The following is a 26,024-nucleotide window of genomic DNA, read 5'->3' as shown; positions in this document are numbered from 1 at the left end:
AATCATGTCTGACTCTTTGAGACTGCATGGTTTGTAGCCCACCAGGCTCTTCTGTCCATGGAATTCCCCAGGCAAGAATACTGGAGTGGATAGCCATTCCCTTCTCCAGAGGATCTTCCTGACCCAGGGGTTGAACCCAGCTCTCCTGCATTGCTGGTGGACTCTGATATCTAAGCCACCAGGGGAGCCCTATTGAAAAGATAAGCCCTTTTATTTTCAGGTCTGCTCTTTGCCATTTTCAGTATTTGGGGTGATAACCACACTGTTTGAAAGCTGAGTGGGGAAGAATTGATGCTTTTGAACTATGGTGTTGGAGAAGACTCTTGAGAGTCCCTTGGACTGCATGGAGATCCAACCAGTCCATCCTAAAGGAGATCAGTCCTGGGTGTTCACTGGTAGGACTGATTTTGAAGCGTTTGAAACTCCAATACTTTGGCCACCTGATGTGGAGAGCTGACTCATTTGAAAAGACCTTGATGCTGGGAAAGATTGAGGGCAGGAGGAGAAGGGGACAACAGAGGATGAGATGGTTGGATGGCATCACCGACTCAATGGACATGTGTTTGGGTGGACTCCGCGAGTTGGTGATGGACAGGGAGGGCTGGCGTGCTGCAGTTCATGGGGTCACAAAGAGTCTGACATAACTGAGCGACTGAACTGAATTGAACCACACTGTTTGTGTTCCCCTTTCTCAAAGCTATTCATATAAATGATGCTGAAAATAATCCCCTAGGAGAACACAGGAGGGGGATCGGCTCAGTATGTATTTAGTTGATAATTCCATTCACCTTCCTAGTTTTAGAATAGTGGGGAACAAAGGCATGCCTGGTGGTCCTGTGATTAAGGCTCTGTGCTTCCACTGTGGGGGCCACCACTTTAGTCCTGGTTGGGAAACCAGATCCTGCAAGATACAGCAAAAAAAAAAAAAAAAAAAAGAATAATGGGGAACACATTTTATGATTTATTAGTCTATTCTACAGGTAATCACAGATGATGAAATAATCAAATTTTTCTCTTATTATTGCACACATTTCATCAGTATTAAAACAAAAATAAGGAAAATAGATTGTTATATATTTTTAAAAGTTATAAAAATAACCAAAAAGTAAGGAGAGAATATGTTTGCATCAGAGACCTCAACCCTGAATAATTATTGGAGATTAATACCAACTTAACCTTCTAGAAACCAAGCCAAGAACAGACTCATGTTGAGTGTCATGCTTCTCTGTATCTACTAAGTGGAAAAAAATCTCAGTTCATCCAGTCAGAGGAGTTGTTTTATGGTGGCATTTGTATGTTTTGTTTTTAATAATAAACACTTGAGGTACTTACCTTTATTTGCAAAAAGAATAGTGATCATCAGTTTCATAAAATCTGTAGAAGACATTTTCATTCATCAAGAGAAGCAGCTAACCTCCTGTGAGGTCGAGTTTGGCGAGGTGTTTGGATGGATGGGGAGCAGTAGAGTCCAGGTGTGTGTGCAGTTCTACCTATATGACTCAGTGGGATGGTAACACCTGGGGAGGCAGAAGAGGAAGTGATGAGCTCCATCCAGTCTTCTGTGTAGGCAGGGTTCAGACGTTTTATGGTTTGAGACCACTCATGAAATGAAGTCATTCAATAGTCTTGTTGCAAAGCAGGTCTCTGGCACATTGAGAGAGAGGTTGTTCCAGAAAGAATATTTGACAGAATTTTTGCTTGGGGCAAGAGCTATTTCCCATTCACATGGAAGTGGAGAAATGGGCTCCTTCTGAGGCTTTTGTCAAGAAGCAGTACAGGATTTTCTCAGTATTTGATCTGAAGAGTCTGAGAACTTTGGCACCATCATTGTGGATTATTTGGATTTTTTGCACCGAGTAGGCTGAAACAGGTTAAGTTCAGTTCATTTCAGTGGCTCAGACGTGTCCGACTCTGCGACCCCATAAATTGCAGCATGACAGGTGTCCCTGTCCATCACCAACTCCCAGAGTTCACTCAAACTCACGTCCATCAAGTTGGTGATGCCATCCAGCCATCTCATCCTCTGTCGTCCCCTTCTCCTTCTGCCCCCAATCCCTCCCAGCATCAGAGTATTTTCCAATGAGTCAAATCTTCTCATGAGGTGGCCAAAGTACTGGAGTTTCAGCTTTAGCATCATTCCTTCCAAAGAACACCCAGGGCTGATCTCCTTTAGAATGGACTGGCTGGATTTCTTTGCAGTCCAAGGGACTCTCAAGAGTCTTCTCCACCACAACAGTTGAAACACATCAATTCTTCGGCGCTCAGCTTTCTTCACAGTCCAACTCTCACATCCATACATGACTACTGGAAAAACCATAGTCTTGACTAGCAGACCTTTGTTGGCAAAGTAATGTCTCTGCTTTTTAATATGCTATCTAAGTTGGTCATAGCTTTCCTTCCAGGGAGTAAGTGTCTTTTAATTTCATGGCTGCAATCACCATCTGCAGTGATTTTGGAGCCCAGAAAAATAAAGTCTGACACTGTTTCCCCATCTATTTCCCATGAAGTGATGGGATCAGATGCCATGATCTTCGTTTTCTGAATATTGAGCTTTAAGCCAACTTTTTCACTCTCCTCTTTCACTTTCATCAACAGGCTTTTTAGTTCCTCTTCACTTTCTGCCATAAGGGTGGTGTCATCTGCATATCTGAGGTTATTGATATTTCTCCCGGCAATCTTGTCCAGTTTGTGCTTCATCCAGCCCAGCGTTTCTCATGATGTACTCTGCACAGAAGTTAAATAAGCAGGGTGACAATATACAGCCTTGACGTACTCCTTTTCCTATTTGGAACCAGTCTTTTAGTCCATGTCCAGTTCTAACTGTTGATTCCTGACCTGCATACAGATTTCTCAAGAGGCAGGTCAGGTGGTCTGGTATTCCCATCTCTTTCAGAATTTTCCACAGTTTATTGTGATCCACACAGTCAAAGGCTTTGGAATATATAGTCAATAAAACAAGTTAGACAATACATTTAATCCAGGTACCCCATCTTGCACACCTCAGATAACCATATGCGGTAGCCAGTTGATTAGAATGTTTATGTTCTCTATCTAGGTGGTGGTGGTGGTTGTGTTCAGTCCCTCAGTCGTGTCTGACTCTTTGACCCCATGGACTACATGTAGCATCCCAGGCTGCCCTGTCCTTCACCATCTCCCAGAGTTTGCTCAAAGTCATGTCCATTGAGTTGGTGATGCCATCCAACCATCTCATCCTAGGGCTGAGTGGATGGTCACCTGGTCCGCAGCCCAAGCTGTCCTCCCCCAGCTGAGGGCTTCCCATTCTCTCTGAGCCCCAGTGTCTCACAGAAGGAAGCCTTCTCCTTCCTTCCTTATAGAATTGGGAACACTAAACACAAGAGGAGGTTCTGTGTCTTTATCTATTTGTACCTCAACTCCTTTAAATGTGCAGTGCCCAGATGCATGTTGGTACTGACTGAACTGTCATCAGACAGGAATTCAGATACTGGACTAAAAAGTGAGGACCTGAAAACAGTTTGGAGTTTCCCCCTTGATTATTTCCCCATCATTTTATAAAATCTCTGTAGCCTCCTGTAAGATGCATTACTAACTTCCCATAAACAACCTAATTGTACTAACAGGTCTTCTCTAGGAGACACACAGGTAACAAAGTGATGTCAGTATTTCCTGCTGATACAGCACAAGTTATCACTCACCTCAGACAGAGGTCACAGACTCACTATGTGCCCCTGACAACAGCAAATTACAACCTCATTCATGGGAGGAATGAAAACCCCACCAGAAGTGTCCTCCCTGCTTGGCAGCCTTCAGCCCACCTGTTCCCTGATAGGCAGGAGCCTGACCTTGGTGCTTGTGGTCAGTGTGCTCTTAGAGAAGAAGGCAGGAAATGAATGGCCAGTCATGTGACACCAAGCCCAAATCCACATGAAGTCACTCAAAAGAGAATGGCCACTAAGGCCACTGTCAGATTCTAAAAGATTGATGTGTCACATGCCACAGTGACCTCAGAACACCAGGACAGGTATCTAGCAGACAGCTAATAAAATGTCCATCAGGTTCCTGGAATGGAAGTCAAGACTGTTCAAAGGCTCCTCGTCTGTCGGGTCCTGTGGGCACAAGGGCGGGGCAGTGCCAGGTGCTCTGTGACCCACACAGAGGCTCCTGGCACAGGTGCAGAGAGAGGCCCACGACGGGGGAGGCAGCAGACTGTCCACTGCCCTTATTTATCTCACCCTGTCCTGTGTCTGGCTCTGGTGCAGGATGGGGGATGTACTGACTCTATCCCAGCCCTTAGGTTACTCATCTAAGAAGGCGACGGCCACAAAATTCAGTGTGGTGAGGACTCTAATTAGGAATTAAATTTTAAAAGGCTACTGATTCAAAAATTAGTGAATGGTAATTCACTACCATTATTCTTCACTTCACTACCCAATAGTGAAGGGTAATTACTCACCCATGAAAAAGAATGGAATATTAGCATTTGCAGCAGCATCGATGGACTTGGGAATATTATTATTAGTAAAGTCAGTCAGAGGAAGATAAATACGATACCACTTATATATGGAATCTAAAAACAATACAAATGAATCTGTACCCAAAATAGAAATAGACTCAGAGACATAGAAAACAAACTTACAGTTGGCAAAGGGGATTGGGAGAGAGGGAAGAACAAGTTAGAAGTATGGGATTAATAGACATACTGCTATTAATGTGTCAGATAGACAACAACAATGAATTACTGCAAAGCACAGGGAATTTTATTCAGTATCTTGTATTAACCTGTAATGAAATAAAATCTGAAAAAAATAACTGAATGACTATACTATATACCTTAAACTAGAACATTATTGTAAATCAACTGTACTTCAATATATTTTTAAAAAATTGTCAACAATTTCCACCTGATGAGATGCCAGAAGAATTTGGAGGGAGGCGTGTGTGAGAGGATCTTGATGAAAGAACAATAATTTCTTTATCTAAATCTAGCTGTGGTTTGAACTTGATCAAAGATAGTTTCAAGGAGAAGCTTTCATTCCCAGGTCATTAAAGTGAAGCTTGGTGTGAGCAGGACTTTGAGGGTCACATGGAGGATTCTCTTTGGCGGGATGTGTGACCACAGAGCCCGGGAGGCAGTGGGTTTCCTTGCATCCAGCCTTCTTGACCTTCTCTGTCTCTGCTTCCCCAGCATGGAGCCCTGTATTTTCCCACTTAGCATCTTCTCTCCGGGGACTCTGGACCATCCGGGCATATAAAGCTGAACAGAAGTTTCAGGAACTGTTTGATACACACCAGGATTTGTACTCAGGTCTGTAAGTTTCTGGAGATGATTTCAAAGGATGGCATGTGCTCCCTTCTGAGGCTGACCTCCCTCTCAGGTGGCCTAGTAGGCCAGCACCTCTCTCTGTGTCACTCCTCATCCCCCTCTACACACCTGCCTCCCCCACCCCTTCCTCTCAGCATCTCCTCAGTGCTCCCTTCTTCCCTGTCATCCCCTGCTTTTCTCCCCTGACTGGCTCTCATTGTCCTTGCATCACTGTGCCCTGTAGACTTCTGTCTCTTTAGGGTAAGAGTGTCAGCTAACTTCTTTTTTGTGAAGATCCAGATAGAAAATATTGTAGGCTTGTGTGCTGTACCATGTCTGTTGCAACTACTCACCTTTGCTGTTGTAGCACAAAGACAGGCAAAGATAATACATCAGAAAATGGTGGTTTCTGTGTTCCAATAAAAGTTTATTTACAAAACCAGGTGGTGGCTGTTCTCACCCTCCAGACTGCGGTTTGCTGACTTTCCAGAGCGTGGAGGGTGGCAGATGTGATTGAGGAAATAATTTCCTGATTTGCCACCCACTTGATTATGTTTTTAATCAGTGAAATTTTTTCCCTAGGTAGAAAATTCAGAATTTCTTCTAAGTCTATAAAATCCAAGCCAAACTTTCCGATAATTATTGTATTTTGAAGATAAAAATGGCATTTTGAAAGTCACATGCAGATCCTGTTAGCTGATGGTCATATAGACACTGGATCCTAAGAATAAACACTGCAGGGCCATATAGTGAGGGCAGAAGGTGCTGGAAACAGTGTGAGCTGTGCTCTCTGCTGTGTGAGAGCTGGGAGCAGTCGACCCTGTGAGAGGATAATCTTCACGCTGAGGCCCAGCACTGCAGGAAATGCACAGATGAGACGATTTTCCATCTTCCTTCTTCTGATCTTATTTCTGTTGATAACCTGTGGGTTGAAGTTTTCAATTCATGCTTCCTGGACTGATTTCTGTGTGTCTCATACATTGTCTTGTGTTAGAACCTAGTTTTCTAGAATCTTCAGGTTCCTTGGGTATGTAACTTTGCTGTCCTACCTGTGTAAAATCTTCTGTAGCTCAACTGAGAAAATATTCTCCCTCATGAGAAGCAGCTAACATGGTTTTTGTATTACACTTATTACGGTTCACAAATCCAGAGGCTTGGTTCCTGCTTTTGACGACGTCCCGATGGCTCGCTGTGTATCTAGATGTCATCTGTGCCATCTTTGTCACTGCTGTTGCTTTTGGGGCCCTGATTCTGGTAGAAAGTAAGTACAGATGTGAATATTTGTGGTATGTTTACACTTTTTAGCTTTTTTTTTGTAGTTATTAAACTCTAATCATCATGTCTAATATATACTCTTTGGTTCTAATGAATTGTATTTAAGTGTCTGCAGTATGTGACTCCACAGTGTGGTCCATGAGAAGTTGTTTGTGTCTTAATGAAAACTTTTATCTTTTTTTTAATTTACTTATTTATTTACAGTAGGTCTTTTTGAGGCCATTAAAAAAAATGATTGGCATATGGTTGATTTACAATGTGTTAGCTTCAGGTGTATGGCCAAGTGACTCTGTTATACATATATCCACTTTTTAAAGATTCTTTTTCCATACCCCATGAACATTGGGGTGAATGTATATTTTTTTTTAGTAATTTGCATTTTGATTAATACTTCAAATGAACTGTCTTTTAGAAAAGAATTTCTATTTTTCACTTTCAGAGTCCTTAGGAGCAAAGTCCAGGTATGATGTGCCTGCTCCAGCAGACCTTTGGTGCCTTGGGCCCCTGCTTTGGCTTGCTCAGGACATTCTTTCATTTTTATTTTCAGTTTTACTGGGGTATAGTTCATTTACACTGTTGTCTTAGTTTCCGATGTACAGCAAAGTCAATCTGCTATACATATACATATATCCACTCTTTTTTAGGTTCTTTCTTATGTAGGCCATTACCAAGTTCTCTGTACTGTACAGTAGTTTCTTATTAGTTATCTATTTTAATATTTTATATATAGTTGTATGTGTCAATCCCAGTCTTCCAATTTATCCCTCCCCTCACTTATCCCCTGTTAACCATAAGTTTATTTTCTACATCTGTTACACTACTTCTGTTTTGTATATAAGTTCATTTGTAGCCTTTTGTTATATTCCATATATAAGCAATATCATATCCTCTGTTTCTCTGTCTGACTTACTTCACTCAGTATGAAAATCTCTAGGTCCAGCCATGTTGCTGCAAATGGTATTATTTCACTCTTTTTTATGGCTGAGTAATATTACACTATATGTATAATAGCGCATCTTCCTTATCCATTACTCTGTTGATGGACATTTAGGTTGCTTCTATGTTCTGGCTATTGTAAATAGTGCTACAGTGATCATAAGAGTGGATGTATCTTTTAGAAGTATGGTTTTCTCTGGATATATGCCCAGGAGTGGGATTGCTGGATCATATGGTAGCTCTCTTTTTAGTTTTTAAAGGAAACTCCATATTGTTCTCCATAGTGGCTTTACCAGTTTACATTCCCACCAACAGTGATGGAGGGTTCCCTTTTCTCCACATCCTCTCCAGTATTTATTGTTTTGATGATGGTCATTCTGACTGTGGTAAATTGAAACCTCACTGTAGTTTTTTGCTTTTTTTTTTTCATTTTTTTTCACTGTAGTTTTGATATACATTTTTCTAACGATTAGAGATATTGACCATCTTTTCATGCTTTTTTTTTTTTTTTTTTTTGCCATCTGTGTTTCCTCTTTGGAGACCATCTCTTTTAATCTTCTGCCCATTTTTTGGATTTTTTGTTTATTTATTTATTTATTTTTATATTGAACTGCATAAGCAGTTTGTATATTTTGGAGAGTCATCCCTTGTAAGTCACTTTGTTTGCAAATATTTCTCCCCATTCTGAAGACTGTCTTTGGTATTTTTTTATGGTTTTCTTTGCTATGCAAAAGCTTTTAAGATTAATTGGGTCCCATTTGTTTATGTTTTATTTTATTTTCATTACTCTAGGAGGTGCTGCAATTTATGTCAGAGAGAGTTCTCCCTATGTTTTCATCTAAAAGTTTTGTAGTGTCTGGTCTTACATTTACATCTGTAATCCATTTTGAGTTTATTTTTGTGTATGATGTTAGGGAAAGTTCTAATTTTATTCTTTTACATGTAGCTGTCCAGTTTTCCCAGCACCAATTATTGAAGAAACAGTCTTTTCTCCATTGTATATTCTTGCTTACTTTGTCATAAGTGATCATATGTGCCTGGGAGTTATTTCTGGACTTTCTGTCCTGTTCTGTTGATCTGTATTTCTGATTTTGGTGCCACATAGCATTTGGTGCCACTTTCTGTTACTGTAGCTTTGTAATATAGTCTAAAGACAGGGGGCATGATTCTTCCTAGCTTCATTTTTCTTCTTTCTCAAGATTACATTGGCTATTTATGGTATTTTGTGTTTCCATTCAAAATGTAAACTTTTTTGTTCTAATTCTGTGAAAAATGCCATTGGTAATTGAATAGGGATTGCATTGAATCTGTAGATTGCTTAAGTAGGCTGTTTGTTTGTTTGTTTACAGTAGGTCATCGAGGAGATCTTTTTTCTTTTTATCTTTCTTTGAATGGGTTGAGGTCTACATAACTGTAGCAGGATGACCTTCTGAACATCCCAGGTAGTGTCCTGTAGTTGGATACAGAGAACCAAGTTTACTATTAAGCTTTCTGTACAGCTTAGAAAAGGCTGAGGAACCAGAGATCAAATTGCCAACATCCGCTGGATCATGGAAAAAGGAAGAGAGTTCCAGAAAAACATCTATTGCTGCTTTATTGACTATGCCAAAGCCTTTGACTATGTGGATCACAATAAACTGTGGAAAATTCTTCAAGAGATGGGAATACCAGGCCACCTGACCTGCCTCTTGAGAAACCTATATGCAGGTCAGGAAGCAACAATTAGAACTGGACATGGAACAACAGACTGGCTCCAAATAGGAAAAGGAATACATCAAGGCTGTATATTGTCACCCTGCTTATTTAACTTAAATGCAGAGTACATCATGAGAAACGCTGGGCTGGAAGAAGCAGAAGCTGGAATCAAGATTTCTGGGAGAAATATCAATAACCTCAGATATGCAGATGACCCCACCCTTATGGCAGAAAGTGGAGAGGAACTAAAAACCTCTTGATGAAAGTGAAAGTGGAGAGTGAAAAAGTTGACTTAAAGCTCAACAGTCAGAAAACAAAGATCATGGCATCTGGTCCCATCACTTCATGGGAAATAGATGGGGAAACAGTGGAAACAGTGTCAGACTTTATTTTTTGGGGGGTCCAAAATCACTGCAGATGGTGATTGCAGACATGAAATTAAAAGACGCTTAATCCATGGAAGGAAAGTTATGACCAACCTAGATAGCATATTGAAAAGCAGAGACATTACTTTGCCAACAAAGGTCTGCTAGTCAAGGCTATGGTTTTTCCAGTGGTCATGTATGGATGTGAAAGTTGGACTGTGAAGAAAGCTGAGCGCTGAAGAATTGATGCGTTTGAACTGTGGTGTTGGGGAAGACTCTTGAGAGTCCCTTGGACTGCAAGGAGATTCAACCAGTCCATTCTAAAGGAGATCAGCCCTGGGTGTTCTTTGGAAGGAGTGATGCTAAAGCTGAAACTCCAGTACTTTGGCCACCTCATGTGAAGAGTTGACTCATTGGAAAAGACTCTGATGCTGGGAGGGATTGGAGGCAGGAGGAGAAGGGGATGACAGAGGAGGAGATCGCTGGATTGCATCACTGACTCAATGGACATGAGTTTGAGTGAACTCTGGGAGTTTGTGATGGACAGAGAGGCCTAGCATGCTGCAATTCATGGGGTCACAAAGAGTCAGACAGGACTGAGCAACTGAACTGAACTGACAGTTTAGGTTATAGGTTTTAGCTTTAGGGCTACTTGGATCTCTTGGTTGTAGGGGTCCAGTGTAATGGTGTTAGAAAGAGTCTCTGTAGCAAAAACAATATCCTCACTGCTGTGTGGATCACAGATGAGGGGTTGTTGGAATGTGTGTCATGAATTCACCATCCCTCTCTATTCCATAGCAAGAACCCTGAATCACAGTCTTTAACGCAAAAATGAGAGTAATTTTTTAGATTTAAAAGCATTGCCTTGTTTTGCAAAACCCATTGCCTTGTTTTTGTGATTTCAATTGCAGCTACACTGGACATAGAAAGTGAAATTACATAATGATAATTGAAGCATAAGGATAAAAATCTGAGCAATGACATCCTCACCTATATTATTCTGTCAAGTGTATCTCAATCCAGGTGGGATTAATATGATAAATAATGAAAATGGTAAGGATCTAAGAGAAGCAGAAGAGATTAGGAAGAGATTGCATAAATACACAGAAGAACTGTACAGAAAATATCTTAATGACCTGGATAACCATGATGATGTGGTCACTCACCTAAGCCAGACATCCTGGACTGTGAAGTCAAGTGGATCTTAACTTCAAAGCATTACTACAAACAAAGCTAGTGAAGGTAATGGAATTCCAGCTGAGCAATTTAAACTCCTAAAAGATGATTCTGTTGAAGTGCGGCACTTAATATACCAGCAAATTTGGAAAATTCAACAGTGGCCACAGGATTGGAAAAGGTCAGTTTACATTCCAATCCCAAAGAAAGGCAATCCCAGAGAATGTTCAAACTATCATACAATTGCACTTATTTTTTTTTTTAATTTATTTTTTTTTCTCTAATTTTACTTTATTTTTAAACTTTACATAATTGTATTAGTTTTGCCAAATATCAAAATGAATCCGACACAGGTATACATGTGTTCCCCATCCGGAACCCTCCTCCCTCCTCCCTCCCCATACCATCCCTCTGGGCCGTCCCAGTGCACCAGCCCCAAGCATCCAGCATCATGCATCGAACCTGGACTGGCAACTCGTTTCCTACATGATATTTTACATGTTTCATTGCCAATCTCCCAAATCTTCCCACCCTCTCCCTCTCCCACAGAGTCCATAAGACTGTTCTATACATCAGTGTCTCTTTTGCTGTCTCGTACACCGGGTTATTGTTACCATCTTTCTAAATTCCATATATATGCGTTAGTATACTGTATTTATGTTTTTCCTTCTGGCTTACTTCACTCTGTATAATAGGCTCCAGTTTCATCCACCTCATTAGAACTGATTCAAATGTATTATTTTTAATGGCTGAGTAATACTCCATTGTGTATATGTACCACAGCTTCCTTATCCATTCATCTGCTGATGGACATCTAGGTTGCTTCCATGTCTTGGCTATTATAAACAGTGCTGCGATGAACATTGGGGTACACGTGTCTCTTTCCCTTCTGGTTTCCTCAGTGTGTATGCCCAGCAGTGGGGTTGCTGGATCATAAGGCAGTTCTATTTCCAGTTTTTTAAGGAATCTCCACACTGTTCTCCATAGTGGCTGTACTAGTTTGCATTCCCACCAACAGTATAAGAGGGTTCCCTTTTCTCCACACCCTCTCCAGCATTTATTATTTGTAGACTTTTGGATTGCAGCCATTCTGACTGGTGTGAAATGGTACCTCATAGTGCTTTTGATTTGCATTTCTCTGATAATGAGTGATGTTGAGCATCTTTTCATGTGTTTGTTAGCCATCTAAATGTCTTTTTTGGAGAAATGTCTATTTAGTTCTTTGGCCCATTTTTTGATTGGGTCGTTTATTTTTCTGGAGTTGAGCTGTAGGAGTTGCTTGTATATTTTTGAGATTAGTTGTTTGTCGGTTGCTTCATTTGCTATTATTTTCTCCCATTCTGAAGGCTGTCTTTTCACCTTGCTAATAGTTTCCTTTGATGTGCAGAAGCTTTTAAGGTTAATTAGGTCCCATTTGTTTATTTTTGCTTTTATTTCCAATATTCTGGGAGGTGGGTCATAGAGGATCCTGCTGTGATGTATGTCGGAGAGTGTTTTGCCTATGTTCTCCTCTAGGAGTTTTATAGTTTCTGGTCTTACGTTTAGATCTTTAATCCATTTTGAGTTTATTTTTGCAATTGCACTTATTTTGCATGCTAGTAAGGTTATCACTGACTCAGTGGACATGAGTCTCAGTGAACTCCAGGAGTTGGTATGGACAGGGAGGCCTGGCGTGCTGCGATTCATGGGGTCGCAAAGGGTTGCACATGACTGAGTGACTGAACTGAACTGAATTCAAGGATATATTAAAATCCCTTCAAACAAGACTTCAGCAGTACATGAATCCGGAACTTCCAGCTATACATGCTGGATTTACAAAAGGCAGAGGAACCAGAGATCAAATTGCCAGTATTTACTGGATCATAGAGAAAGCAAGGGAATTCCAGAAAAACATCGGCTTCATTGACTATGTGAAAGGCTTTGACTGTGTAGATCCCAACAAACTGTGAAAAATTCTGAAAGAGATAGGAATACCAGACCATCTTATATGTCTCCTGTATGAAAGTCAAGAAGAAACAGTTAGAACTGGACGAGGAACAATGGACTGCTTCAAAACTGGAGAAGGAGAATGACAAGGCTGTATATTGTCACTATGTTTATTTAACTTATATGCAGAATACATCATGCAAAATGCTGGGCTGGATGAAGCACAAGCTGGAATCAAGATTTCTGGGAGAAATATCAATAACCACAGATATGCAGATGATATCACTCTAATGACAGAAAGTGAGGAGCCTCTTGATGAAAGTAACAGAGCAGAGTGAAAAAACTGGCTTAAAACTCAGCATTCAAAAAACTAAGATCATGATATCCGGTCCCATCTGGGGAAAAATTAAAAACAGTGACATATTTTATTTTCTTGGATTCCAAAAATCTCTTCAAACTGTGACTGCAGCCATGAATGAAAAGATGTTTGCTTCTTGGAAGGAAAGCTATGACAAATCTAGACAGAATATTACAAAGCAGAGATGTCACTTTGAGAACAAAGATCCACATAGTGAAGGTATATTTTTTCCAGTAGTCATGTAAGAGTTGTCAACAGATGTAAGAGTTGGGCCTTAAAAAAGGCTGAGGGCCAAAAAATTGATGCTTTCAAGCTGTGGTTTTGGAGAAGACTCATGAGAGTCCTTTGGACTGTAAAGAGATCAAACCAGTCAATCCTAAAGGAAATCAACCCTGAATATTCACCGGAAGGACTGATGCTGAAGCTGAAGCTCTGATACTTTGACCCCCTGATGAGAAGCGCTGACTCATTAGAGAAGACCCTGATACTGGGAAAGATTGAAGGCAGGAGAAGAAGGGAGTGGCAGAGGATGAGATGGTTGGATGGCATCGCCAACTCGATGGACATGAGTTTGAGCAAACTCCAGGAGATAATGAAGGACAGGAAGCCTGGTGTGCTGCAGTCCATGGAGACACAGAATCAGACATGACTTAGTGACTGAACAACTTTGTTCAGTTCAATTGCTCAGTCGTGTGTGACTCTTTGTGACCCCATGGACTGCAGCACGCCAGGCCTCCCTGTCCATTGCCAACTCCCTGAGTTTTCTCAAACTCATGTCCATTGAGTTGGTGATGCCATCTAACTATTTCATCCTCTGTCATCTAACAACTTTGTTAGTTGAGAGTTTATTTTTTTTTTAGTGCATCAATTATACTTTATTTTTGATGATATTTATATGATCTTCCTTTTATTTGTGGGATTTTAAGGAACATTTTTTTAATTTTTTAATTTTATTTTATTTTTAAACTTTACAATATTGTATTAGTTTTGCCAAATATCAAAATGAATCCACCACAGGTATACATGTGTTCCCCATCCTAAACCCTCCTCCCTCCTCCCTCCCCATACCATCCTTCTGGGTCATCCCAGTGCACTAGCCCCAAGCATCCAGTATTGTGCATCGAACCTGGACTGGCAACTCGTTTCTTACATGATATTTTACATGTTTCAATGTCATTCTCCCAAATCTTCCCACCCTCTCCCTCTCCCACAGAGTCCATAAGACTGTTCTATACATCAGTGTCTCTTTTGCTGTCTCATACACAGGGTTATTGTTACCATCTTTCTAAATTCCATATATATGCGTTAGTATACTGTATTTATGTTTTTCCTTCTGGCTTACTTCACTCTGTATAATAGGCTCCAGTTTCATCCACCTCATTAGAACTGATTCAAATGTATTATTTTTAATGGCTGAGTAATACTCCATTGTGTATATGTACCACAGCTTTCTTATCCATTCATCTGCTGATGGACAACTAGGTTGCTTCCATGTCCTGGCTATTATAAACAGTGCTGCGATGAACATTGGGGTACACGTGTCTCTTTCCCTTCTGGTTTCCTCAGTGTGTATGCCCAGCAGTGGGAAAATCCTTAACAAAATTCTAGCAATCAGAATCCAACAACACATTAAAAAGATCATACACCATGATCAAGTGGGCTTTATCCCAGGGATGCAAGGATTCTTCAATATCCACAAAACAATCAATGTAATACACCACATTAACAAATTGAAAAATAAAAACCATTTGATTATCTCAATAGATGCAGAGAAAGCCTTTGACAAAATTCAACATCCATTTATGATAAAAACTCTCCAGAAAGCAGGAATAGAAGGAACATACCTCAACATAATAAAAGCTATATATGACAAACCCACAGCAAACATTATCCTCAATGGTGAAAAATTGAAAGCATTTCCTCTAAAGTCAGGAACAAGACAAGGGTGCCCACTTTCACCACTACTATTCAACATAGTTCTGGAAGTTTTGGCCACAGCAATCAGAGCAGAAAAAGAAATAAAAGGAATCCAAATTGGAAAAGAAGAAGTAAAACTCTCACTATTTGCAGATGACATGATCCTCTACATAGAAAACCCTAAAGATTCCACCAGAAAATTACTAGAAATAATCAATGACTATAGTAAAGTTGCAGGATATAAAACCAACACACAGAAATCCCTTGCATTCCTATACACTGATAATGAGAAAACAGAAAGAGAAATTAAGGAAACAATTCCATTCACCATTGCAACGGAAATAATAAAACACTTAGGAATATATTTACCTAAAGAAACTGAAGACCTATATATAGAAAACTATAAAACACTGGTGAAAGAAATCAAAGAGGACACTAATAGATGGAGAAATATACCATGTTCATGGATTGGAAGAATCAATATAGTGAAAATGAGTATACTACCCAAAGCAATTTATAGATTCAATGCAATCCCTATCAAGCTACCAACAGTATTCTTCACAGAGCTAGAACAAATAACTTCACAATTTGTATGGAAATACAAAAAACCTCGAATAGTCAAAGTGATCTTGAGAAAGAAGAATGGAACTGGAGGAATCAACCTACCTGACTTCAGGCTCTACTACAAAGCCACAGTTATCAAGACAGTATGGTACTGGCACAAAGACAGAAATATTGATCAATGGAATAAAATAGAAAGCCCAGAGATAAATCCACGCACATATGGACACCTTATCTTTGACAAAGGAGGCAAGAATATACAATGGATTAAAGACAATCTCTTTAACAAGTGGTGCTGGGAAATCTGGTCAACCACTTGTAAAAGAATGAAACTAGACCACTTTCTAACACCATACACAAAAATAAACTCAAAATGGATTCAAGATCTAAACGTAAGACCAGAAACTATAAAACTCCTAGAGGAGAACATAGGCAAAACACTCTCTGACATACATCACAGCAGGATCCTCTATGACCCACCTCCCAGAATATTGGAAATAAAAGCAAAAATAAACAAATGGGACCTAATTAACCTTAAAAGCTTCTGCACATCAAAGGAAACTATTAGCAAGGTGGAAAGACAGCCTTCAGAATGGGAGAAAATAATAGCAAATGAAGCAACCGACAAACAACTAATCTCAAAAATATACAAGCAACTCCTACAGCTCAACTCCAGAAAAATAAACGACCCAATCAAAAAATGGGCCAAAGAACTAAATAGACATTTCTCCAAAGAAGACATACAGATGGCTAACAAACACATGAAAAGATGCTCAACATCACTCATTATCAGAGAAATGCAAATCAAAAGCACTATGAGGTACCATTTCACACCAGTCAGAATGGCTGCGATCCAAAAGTCTACAAATAATAAATGCTGGAGAGGGTGTGGAGAAAAGGGAACCCTCTTACACTGTTGGTGGGAATGCAAACTAGTACAACCACTATGGAGAACAGTGTGGAGATTCCTTCTAAATTCATAATATTTTTTAAAAATTACTTATTTATTTGGCTGTACCGGGTCTTAGTTGGGGCATGCAGGATCTTCAGTCTTAGTTGTAATAGGCAGGACTTTAGTTGCAGCATGTGAATTCTTAGTTGTGGCATATGTAGTCCATCTAGTTCCCTGACCAGGGATCGAACCTGGACCCCCTGCATTGGGAGCTCGGAGTCTTAGCTATTGGACCACCAGGAAAGTCCCTCATAGTGGTTTTTTTTTTTTAAACTATTATTGTCTCATACAACAGAAGTAATATTATGAGTAATACTATCATTACATACAAATGATTTAAATATTATAAAGGAGTCTTCTCACTACTATTTATAAAATAGCTAACTAAAAAAGACCTACTGTATAGCACAGGGAACTCTATTTAATACTCTGTAATGATGTATGTGGAAAAATAATTTTAAAAGAGCAGATTACATATATGTCTGGCTAATTCACTTTACTGTACACCTGAAACTAACACAACTTTGTAAATCAACTATACTCCAATGAAAATCATAAAAATAAAGGAGTCTTCTTTGTAGAGTGACAGAAGGACCTGTGTGAAGGGTTGAGAAGGAGACTGACTTTCTTCTTCTTCTTCCTCATTTAGCTTTGGATGCTGGGCATGTTGGCCTCGTCCTGTCACTAACCATCACACTTATCAGTATCTTCCAGTGGTGCGTCAGGCAAAGTGCGGAAGTTGAGAACATGGTGATGTTTATTTTTCTGTTCTTAGCCTTTTCAGGTCTCCTTGCTGTTATATGACATAAAAGCAATTCTTATGTAAAATAATGAAACTGTTATTTTTACATCATTTTACAAAGTTTTTTACATTCTCCTCCATCTTCTTAAGGGCTTCCCTGGTGGCTCAGATGGTAAAGAATCCTCCTGCAATGCAGGAGACACAGGAGACTCAGGTTCGATCCCTCGGTTGGGAAGATCCCATGGTAAAGGGAATGGCTACTCCAGTATTCTTGTCTGGAGAATCCCCATGGACAGAGGAGCCTGGCAGGCTACAGTTCATGGGGTTGCAAAGAGTTGGGCATGACTGAACAAGTTTCACTTTCACTTTCCATGTGCTTAAAGTTAATGTAAAATAAAATATACACATATTTTTCTGTCATGTGTATGCCATGTTAGAAGGTTTTGTATTCATCACAAACTGTCTTCAAATACAATAAATGTCTCTGAAGGAGGGAGGTTCTGAAATTCTGGAGACAATGTAAGCTAATTTCTTAGCAGCTTGTTTGTATTTGTTTCTTAATGGGTAATTCCTCATTTTTGGTAAAAGAAAATATTCCAATATTTTGAGGTTTATTTAATTACTATGTTCCTCCACCCATCTCCAATTTTATCATTTGTTTTTGTGTGTGTTGAACACCGAATTTGCTGGTGGCCCTTCTTCCTGGTAGGATAGGCTCCCTCTCAGAATATGCTCTCTAAGGTGTGGAGTCATGGTTGTTTAGAAGAAACATTATACACTTTTGAATATTTGTACATTTTCCTAAAGGGATAAAAATAATAAAAATGAAATTTTTCCATATCTTTCTTCTAACAGAGTAGAAGTAGTGAAAGTCACTCAGTTGCGACCCCATGGACTATACAGTCCATGGAATTCTCCAGGCCAGAATATTGGAGTGGGTAGCCTTTCCCTTGTCTAGGGGATCTTCCCAACCCAGGGATCAAACCCAGGTCACCTGCATTGTAGGAGGATTCTTAACCAGCTGAGCCACAAGGCAAGGCCAAGAATACTGCAGTGGTTAGCTTATCCCTTCTTCAAGGGGAACTTCCCAACCCAGAAATTGAACCAGGGTCTCCTGTATTGCAGACAAATTCTTTATGAACTGAGCTATCAGGAAAGCTCATAACAGAGTAGAAAATGACTGATTATTAAAATGAGGTTTGATGATCATCCAGTTCTGTTCATCTGTAACACGTGGCCCTTCTGTGGCCACACATTACTAATTGGTGTCCAAAAGTATTCTTTTCTTTGAAAATATTCTTTTTTTTTTAATTCAGATGTGAAAGGAGGATCAATAAAATTTTACTATGCATTTCTTTAATTTTTTAACTTTAATATAAAATTGAAGGAAATAGTCATATGTAAAAGTGTTGAAGATGATGAATAAGTTTTAAATCATCCAAGGCCTTATCAGACTCCTACTTCTGTCCTTTGTGGATGCTGAGATCTAAATCTAGATCTTTGTGGTTGTTGTTCTGAACTGTATAAAAGCAGAAGGTTTCATTTACAATGTCTGGACATCTATAAACAAGACTCTCTGATACTAACTCATGAGATGTCATACGTGTTTCAGATGATTTCAGTAGAAAGGGTGATTGAATACACAGACCTTGTGAAAGAAGCATCCTGGGAACTTGAGTATCGTCCACCACCATCCTGGCCCAACAAAGGAATGATTTCCCTTCACAATGTGTACTTCAGGCATACATCGGACGGGCCTCTGGTATTGTGGAACATGTATCCAAAATTTAACCCAGGACAAAAGGTTAGTTTAAGCCATTTGCCTTTTTAAAATCTGAAGATTTTAAAGATTTTAAAATCTAAAGATTTAGCACCACATCGGCTCTTGACTTCTTTGTCAGTGTGTCAGGGGGACTCTGTTTCTAATGGATGCAGATTAGATCAGTGACATTGTAGGCTAATCTTTCTTGGAAGCTGACCATGGAATGGGGATACCAAGAAATTTCTTCCCTGTGTCATGAGTTCCCTCATGATGGTTGATGGGCTCTGGGATCCAGGGCTGATTATTCATACAAAGTCTGGGACATCAGCCTTGTCTTCCTGGCCCTAACTCTCCAATATTTCATTCCTTGCCATATTTACTTGTTTGTATTTCTGAAATCTTCTCTTCCTCCCATGGTGCCCTCTGGTTGCAGCCTCCCTCTCTGTCTCTTAGCCCTTCCTGTAGCCTTGTCTTCCACTCACCCACACTGAGCTGCCATCCCCCTGCCCTCCCACCACAGACTGCTGCTTTCTTTAGCACAGATCTGATCCTTACTGGCCTGGTGAGCTGCTGCTGGAACCATAGCATAGCTTCAAGTCCACTCCAGCAGGGGCCATGGGGTGAGCTGTGTCCACCAGAGAAGAGCCTCAATAATAACCCAGTCAGCAGTGAGGAATCATGGTATCAGATGGAGGCAAGGTCTAGAGACTGGCTCAAAGTCAAAAGCAAATTGATTGGATCAGAGAAGATCTGTGTGGGAGACGGCAGAGAGGCTTTGACCTGGACCTGTCAGCATCCATGTCTGCTTGTGATGTTCCTTCTGCACTCAGATTGAGGCCCTCAGCTGGCATCAGGACAGAATCCTGAAGAAGAGACTGAACTGGACAAGGTGTTAGGAGCTCTTCCCCACCTCCCTCTGCAGCCAGTTTGTTTGACACACACACACCCCTGAACTCGGATTGTGTGTAGTTTCTCCCAAAGCACCACATCCTCCCTGTTCCCAGTGCACATGCTGCCCCTCAGCCTCAGAGACCCAGGTCCTCTGTCATCTGGATGGTGAAAATCTCCTCATTTTCTGAGTCAATCCTAGTGCATCTTTGAGATCCTCAGTTCTTCCTTAGTGTCTTATATATTCTTTCAAGATAGCATTTATGGTACAGCTATATTTATAGCAGCCAAAATTTGGAAGGAACTAAATCCTTACGTGAAGCATTATTCAGCCTTAAAAAGGAAGAAAATTCTGACCTGTGGATAAACCTTCATGACATCTTACTAAATGAAATAAGCCAGACACAAAAGGAATGAATACTCCAATTCCATTTGTGTGAGATTCCTAGAGAGTAAAATCCAAGAAGACAGGAAGTAGGATGGTGGTCTCCAGGGACTGGGGGAGGGTAAATGGGGAGCTGTTTATTTAATGGGTATGAATTTCAGTTTTACAAGGCAGAAAAAAATTCTCAAGCTTGGTTGCACAGCAATGTGAACGTACTGAACACCAAACTAACCACTTAAAAATGGTAAAATAGTTAAATTTTATGTTATGTGAATTTTATCATAAATAAAAGAAAAGATAGCACCTGTGGCGTGCTTTGTAATTTGGTATCTGTATCTCATAGTACCTTGAGGCTTTGTAAAATCAGGGAGCATCTTGTTTTCATATTTGTTCCCAGAAAGTAGCATTCTTCAGGGCACAGAGAGAGTACTGAGGGACTGCTGGTTGTGAGGGTGAGTGAGTTACACAGGTGTGAGCAAGCAGAAACCAGCACACACACACACACACACACACACACGACAACTCTGTAAATAACTGAAAGAACTGCTCTTTAAAACTTCTACCACCCCACAGACCCATCTAGTGGAAAATAGCTATAATTTAATGCATTATTGATTAATGCAAAGCCTTTGACTGTATGGATCACAATAAACTGTGGAAAATTCTGAAGGAGATGGGAATACCAGACCACCTGACCTGCCTCTTGAGAAACCTATATGCAGGTCAGGAAGCAACAGTTAGAACTGGACATGGAACAACAGACTGGTTCCAAATAGGAAAAGGAGTACATCAAGGCTGTATATTGTCACCCTGCTTATTTAAGTTATATGCAGAGTACATCATGAGAAACACTGGGCTGGAAGAAGCACACACTGAAATCAAGATTGCCGGGAGAAATATCAATAACCTCAGATATGCAGATGACACCACTTTATGGCAGAAAGTGAAGAGGAACTAAACAGCCTCTTGATGAAAGTGAAAGAGGAGAGTGAAAAAGTTGGCTTAAAGCTCAACGTTTAGAAAACAAAGATCATGGCATCTGATCCCATCACTTCATGGCAAATAGATGGGGAAACAGCAGACACAATGTCAGACTTTATTTTTGGGGGCTCCAAAATCACTGCAGATGGTGATTGCAGCCATGAAATTAAAAGACAATTACTCCTTGGAAGGAAAGTTATGACCAACCTCAGTTCAGTTCAGTTCAGTTGCTCAGTTGTGTCCAACTCTTTGCGACCCCATGAATTGCAGCACGCCAGGCCTCCCTGTCTGACCAACCTAGACAGCACATTAAAAAGCAGAGACATTACTTTGTCAACAAAGGTCTGTCTAGTCAAGGCTATGAATTTTCCAGTGGTCATGTATGGGTGTGAGATTAGGACTGTGAATAAAGCTGAGTACTGAAGAATTGATGCTTTTGAACTGTGGTGTTGGAGAAGACTCTTGAGATTCCCTTAGACTGCAAGGAGATCCAACCAGTCCATTCTAAAGGAGATCAGTCCTGGGTGTTCATTGGAAGGACTGATGTTGAAGCTGAAACTCCAATACTTTGGCCACCTCATGTGAAGAGTTGACTCATTGGAAAAGACCCTGATTCTGGGAAGGATTGGGGGCAGGAGGAGAAGGGGATGACAGAGGATGAGATGGCTGGATGGACATGAGTTTGGGTAGACTCCAGGAGTTGGTGATGGACAGGGAGGCCTGAAGTGCTGTAATTCATTGGGTCGCAAGGTGTCGGACACAACTGAGTGACTGAACTGAACTGAACTGAATGAATGAAACCCTTGTAACATAAAAGAATATTCAATTTAATGCCTAAATGTTACCCAGGGAGCAGCTTCAGTTAGTCACAGGGCAAAAGCTGGTCCTAATTATTTCCAGTTCCATTGTAGGTCAGGAAAAAGGTGAACTACTGTGTCAGGAAAATATTAATCACAGCTCTTGATACAATCTTTCCCTTGGAGCACTGTGTGTGATGTTTACTTACACTCAGACAATGTGTCTGTTAGGTTTTCTGTTGTAAATGTAATTCTGTTAACCTGTACTTGTCTTAAATTTTCCCCAAAGCCATAAAATATGAATTATCTAAGAAACTCTGTAGTACAACTTAGAAACATAACAGATTCTTCTTCTTCCTTCTTAAAACCTGTAAATCATAGGATCATTGAGATTCTAAAATGTTTGAGGGAAATTTGAATTTGGAGACTGAATTAATAAATTCAGTAACTTGACTTTTGATCTGTGCCTTGGTCCACTCTCAGTATCACTGTTAGCTTCATTTCTGTGTTTGGAAATTATACCCTGGCAGTGTGTTCATGAATTGATTTCACTCTGCCTGTGTACATCCCAGGCTCCCTCTCCTGTTCACCTGTCCCAGCCCTAGTCACTCCAGGACACCCCTTTGGTGTTGGATTTGATTCAGAGAGGCTGTTGTCGGAGGGTGGGGAATGGGGACATGGGAGTGAGCCAGCCCAGCAGAAGGGGGGCTTTATTTTCTTTCCCTCATTTCTTCTTCTATCCCAATTCCTAGAAGTTACAGTCAGTAGGAGAGTATGTTAGGTACTATGCAGAATTTTAATTCACAGAACAAATAGCAAGTGAAAATAAAGAACTAGGACTTCCCTGGTGGTGCAGCAGATAAAAATTTGCCTGCCAAGGCAGGAGACACTGGTTTAATCCCTGGTCTGGGAAGATTCCACATGCCACTGAGCAACTAAGCCCTGCACCACAATTACTGAGCCTACATGCCACAACTACTGAAGTATTTGCTCAGCAACAACAGAAGCCCCCTCAGTGAGGAGCCTGTGCACTGCAGGAGTAGCCCTCACTTGTCACAACTAGAGACAGCTCGTGCAAAGCAATCAGGACCCAGCACAGCCAAACATAAAATAAATAAATAAACATGAGGTAAATAACACCCTAGACTTCTTGGTTAGAGTCTGAACATGGGCTTCATTTTTCATTTAGATGATTTTGTGGTTGATTTGATCATTTTAGAGAGTCCTGAACAATAAAGTATTGTCCAGTTCTTGAGGTAGATTGATTTTGTTTTGTTTTTGCTCACGGCTATTATTTGGATGATACAGTTTACAGATGCTTAGTAGACCATGCTATAATGTACAAAAATATTAGTTTACTACTTTTCCCCCTTTTTACATAATATTTTCTTAAAAACCGCTCCCTTCACTCCCAGATCATCCCCTTCCCTTGCTGGCTTCCTAATTCCCAGTGTCTCAGACTGTGGTGTCAGGGCCAGCAGCACCTGCCTCTCCTGGAGCTTCTTAGAAATGCAGAGTCTCAGGCTCACCCAGACCTCTTGACTCAGATTCGTATCTGAACATGACCTCTTCCTTTCTCTCCCATGGACAGTTTTTGATGAGTGATAACCTGTGATTCTCAAGAAATGTTCTTTGACAGTTTGAATTTGAACTCAAGAATTCCCAAATCTCTGTTGTGGCTGAGCAAGAGGCTCTAGAATGTTCTGTGGCCCTAGATTTACTTACTTTTAAGCTCTATAAATTGTACTTTTACATTATAATCTAATTCTGTGTGATTACATCACATTATTTGTGTCTTTCCAGTGGAGTCTGTCTTCATTACAGGCAGTTTTCATCCTGCTGTCTGTCGTTCCCCACATCAGTCTCCTGCAGGGACTGGAGGGATTTCCCACAGACTCAGCCCTGCCTGGACCTGGAGTCAGAGACAGCCCCATGTAGCAGTGTATATTCGGCTGTTTCACAACCTGATGGGATAAAAAATGAGTCTTTCTGCCCCAAGCAGGGCATGAAGTCTGTTTGGCCTATTCCCCAGGCACCATGTGTCCCACTTATGCAGATTTCTCTCTCAGTCCGGCTGTGGGTGCCGGTTCTTCCTGCTGATGGCTGGTCCACCTGCCCGCAGGTACCCTCTTCACTCTCACTCGCCACATATATGCCTGTGTCCACGTCATGCTTTAACTCTCTGACCATAAGATCTCTATGGTAGGCCTGTTCCTTTAACTACAACTACACCTCTCCCCACTTTCTCTGTTCTGTCTACACAGAAGGGCATGATAAGTTGTCAGGCCATCCAGGGGATAAGGAGGCCCATCAGCAGATGGAAAAGAAGCCAACATATGTGGATTTGAGTCGCATCTTGCTACTTATTAGCTCTGATATTCAGACAGACTAATTTATCTAAGCCTAAATATTTTCTTACGCAAAATGGAAGTCAAAGGATGTAACCTGTAGGCCTGATGTACAATTTAAGATAAGACATGTAAAGCACCAAGAGTAAATACTTGGACAAAAATTGTCATCATTTCATATGGTCATAAAATGACCATAACCACTTATGCTGTGGAAGGTGGTGTCTGTCCCATGAGAATGAGGTGTTGGCCATTTGAAGTTGTATTTATGGCTATAGGATCCGTCTGCTGTGTCTGTCTCTGTCTGATTTATCTTATACCTAAATAATATGGTAATAGATTTCCCATAAATTTCTCTGGCTTGAGTTAAAAATCTCAGCTCCCAGTGGAAGTTTCTTTGTCTCAGGGCACCACAGGTAATACAAATAAGAAAAAATCAAATCCAATACAGATCCTGATGTCAACATATACAGTCTAGTTAAAGAAACAAGAAAATGGCTGTATTAGCTTTGTAAGCTAGAACAAGGTCACGGTTTTTATAGATGTATATAAAAAATGACATAACATCTCTTAGAGTTGGAACAAACCCACATGAGGAGACACGGAGAGCATTTCCAAGGAATTAGACATGTGAGACAGACTTAGAGATGTGTCGTTAGGGTTTCAGCAGGTGGGAATGCATGTGAAAGGCATTCCAGGAGGTGGGACCAGCATAAGCAAAAGTATGATGTCCTGATACAGTGAATGAAGACATAGACACCTGCAAAGCACTCAGGAAAATGAACTACAGAGTGTGTAACACACATTTTTATATTCAACGCTCACCACTACCTAGTGATGCCAAGGAAGCTGACTCATGTACATGAAGAATAGAGAGGTTAGAAGGACAGTTTTGTAGAAGAGACATCCTGGGGTGGAGTGTTGAGTGCTGAGCTGGAATTCAGAAGTTTAATCTAAGAAGTGAGAGCACATGGACCAGAGTAGGCAGGTGCAGGGGACGGGGAGCCAGGAGCTGTTATGCCTCCAGCAAGACATCCTGGGAAAGTGATTCCACTTCTTTGAATCAAATTGATGTCGATTAAAACAAAGCTATATCACCTGGATTTGTGAACATGCAGGGAAATGGATGGGAGCAGAAAATGGAATTATACTTTTGGGGGTAGGTTAGCAGTTTAACAGCTTCCTCCTGAAAATGTTCATACCTTGTTGTCATTCAGTCACCTAGTCATGCCTGACTCTTCGTGACCCCATGGACTGATACACACCAGGCTTCTCTATCCCTCACCATCTCCTGCAGTTCGCCCAAGTTCATGTTCATTGTATCAGTGATGCCATCCAGCCATTTCATCCTTCTTTCCCTTCTCCTCCTGCTTTCAATCTTTCCCAGAATCAGGGTCTTTTCCAATGATTTGACTCTCTGTGTCAGGTGGCCAAAGTATTGGAGCTTCAGCATCAGGCCTTCCAATGAATATTCAGGATTGATTTCCTTTAGGATTGACTGGTTTGATCTCCTTGCTGTCCAGCGAATTCATACTTGCTGTTCAAGGGGTTCATATTTGACTCTCAGCAATTCCACATCTGAGAATTTATGTGAAGAAAATGATTCAGATTATTTGCAAAGATTTAGCTTCAGGGATATTTAAGACAGTTATTTATAATAGCTCACTGTTTGATGCTGC

General features: G+C 40.6%; 1 protein-coding gene across 1 annotated transcript in view; it reads left to right on the top strand.

Moving 5' to 3' along the window:
- LOC147361929 (ATP-binding cassette sub-family C member 4-like) overlaps positions 1-26,024 on the top strand; it is a 102,535-nt gene that overhangs the window by 29,235 nt on the left and 47,276 nt on the right. The window contains exons 10-13 of the mRNA XM_086328426.1: positions 5,165-5,284; positions 6,432-6,542; positions 17,092-17,192; positions 18,797-18,988. Coding sequence (XP_086184552.1) covers positions 5,165-5,284; positions 6,432-6,542; positions 17,092-17,192; positions 18,797-18,988 — 524 coding nt within the window. The remainder of the gene's footprint in view (positions 1-5,164; positions 5,285-6,431; positions 6,543-17,091; positions 17,193-18,796; positions 18,989-26,024) is intronic.

Source organism: Bos grunniens, chromosome 12 (genome assembly GCF_055505025.1).
Source record: "Bos grunniens cultivar Pamir isolate PY7600 chromosome 12, Bosgru_T2T1.0, whole genome shotgun sequence".
Classification (NCBI taxonomy): domain Eukaryota; kingdom Metazoa; phylum Chordata; class Mammalia; order Artiodactyla; family Bovidae; genus Bos; species Bos grunniens.
Note: the sequence above shows the minus strand (reverse complement) of the source record. Positions and strands in the feature narration are given on the sequence as shown.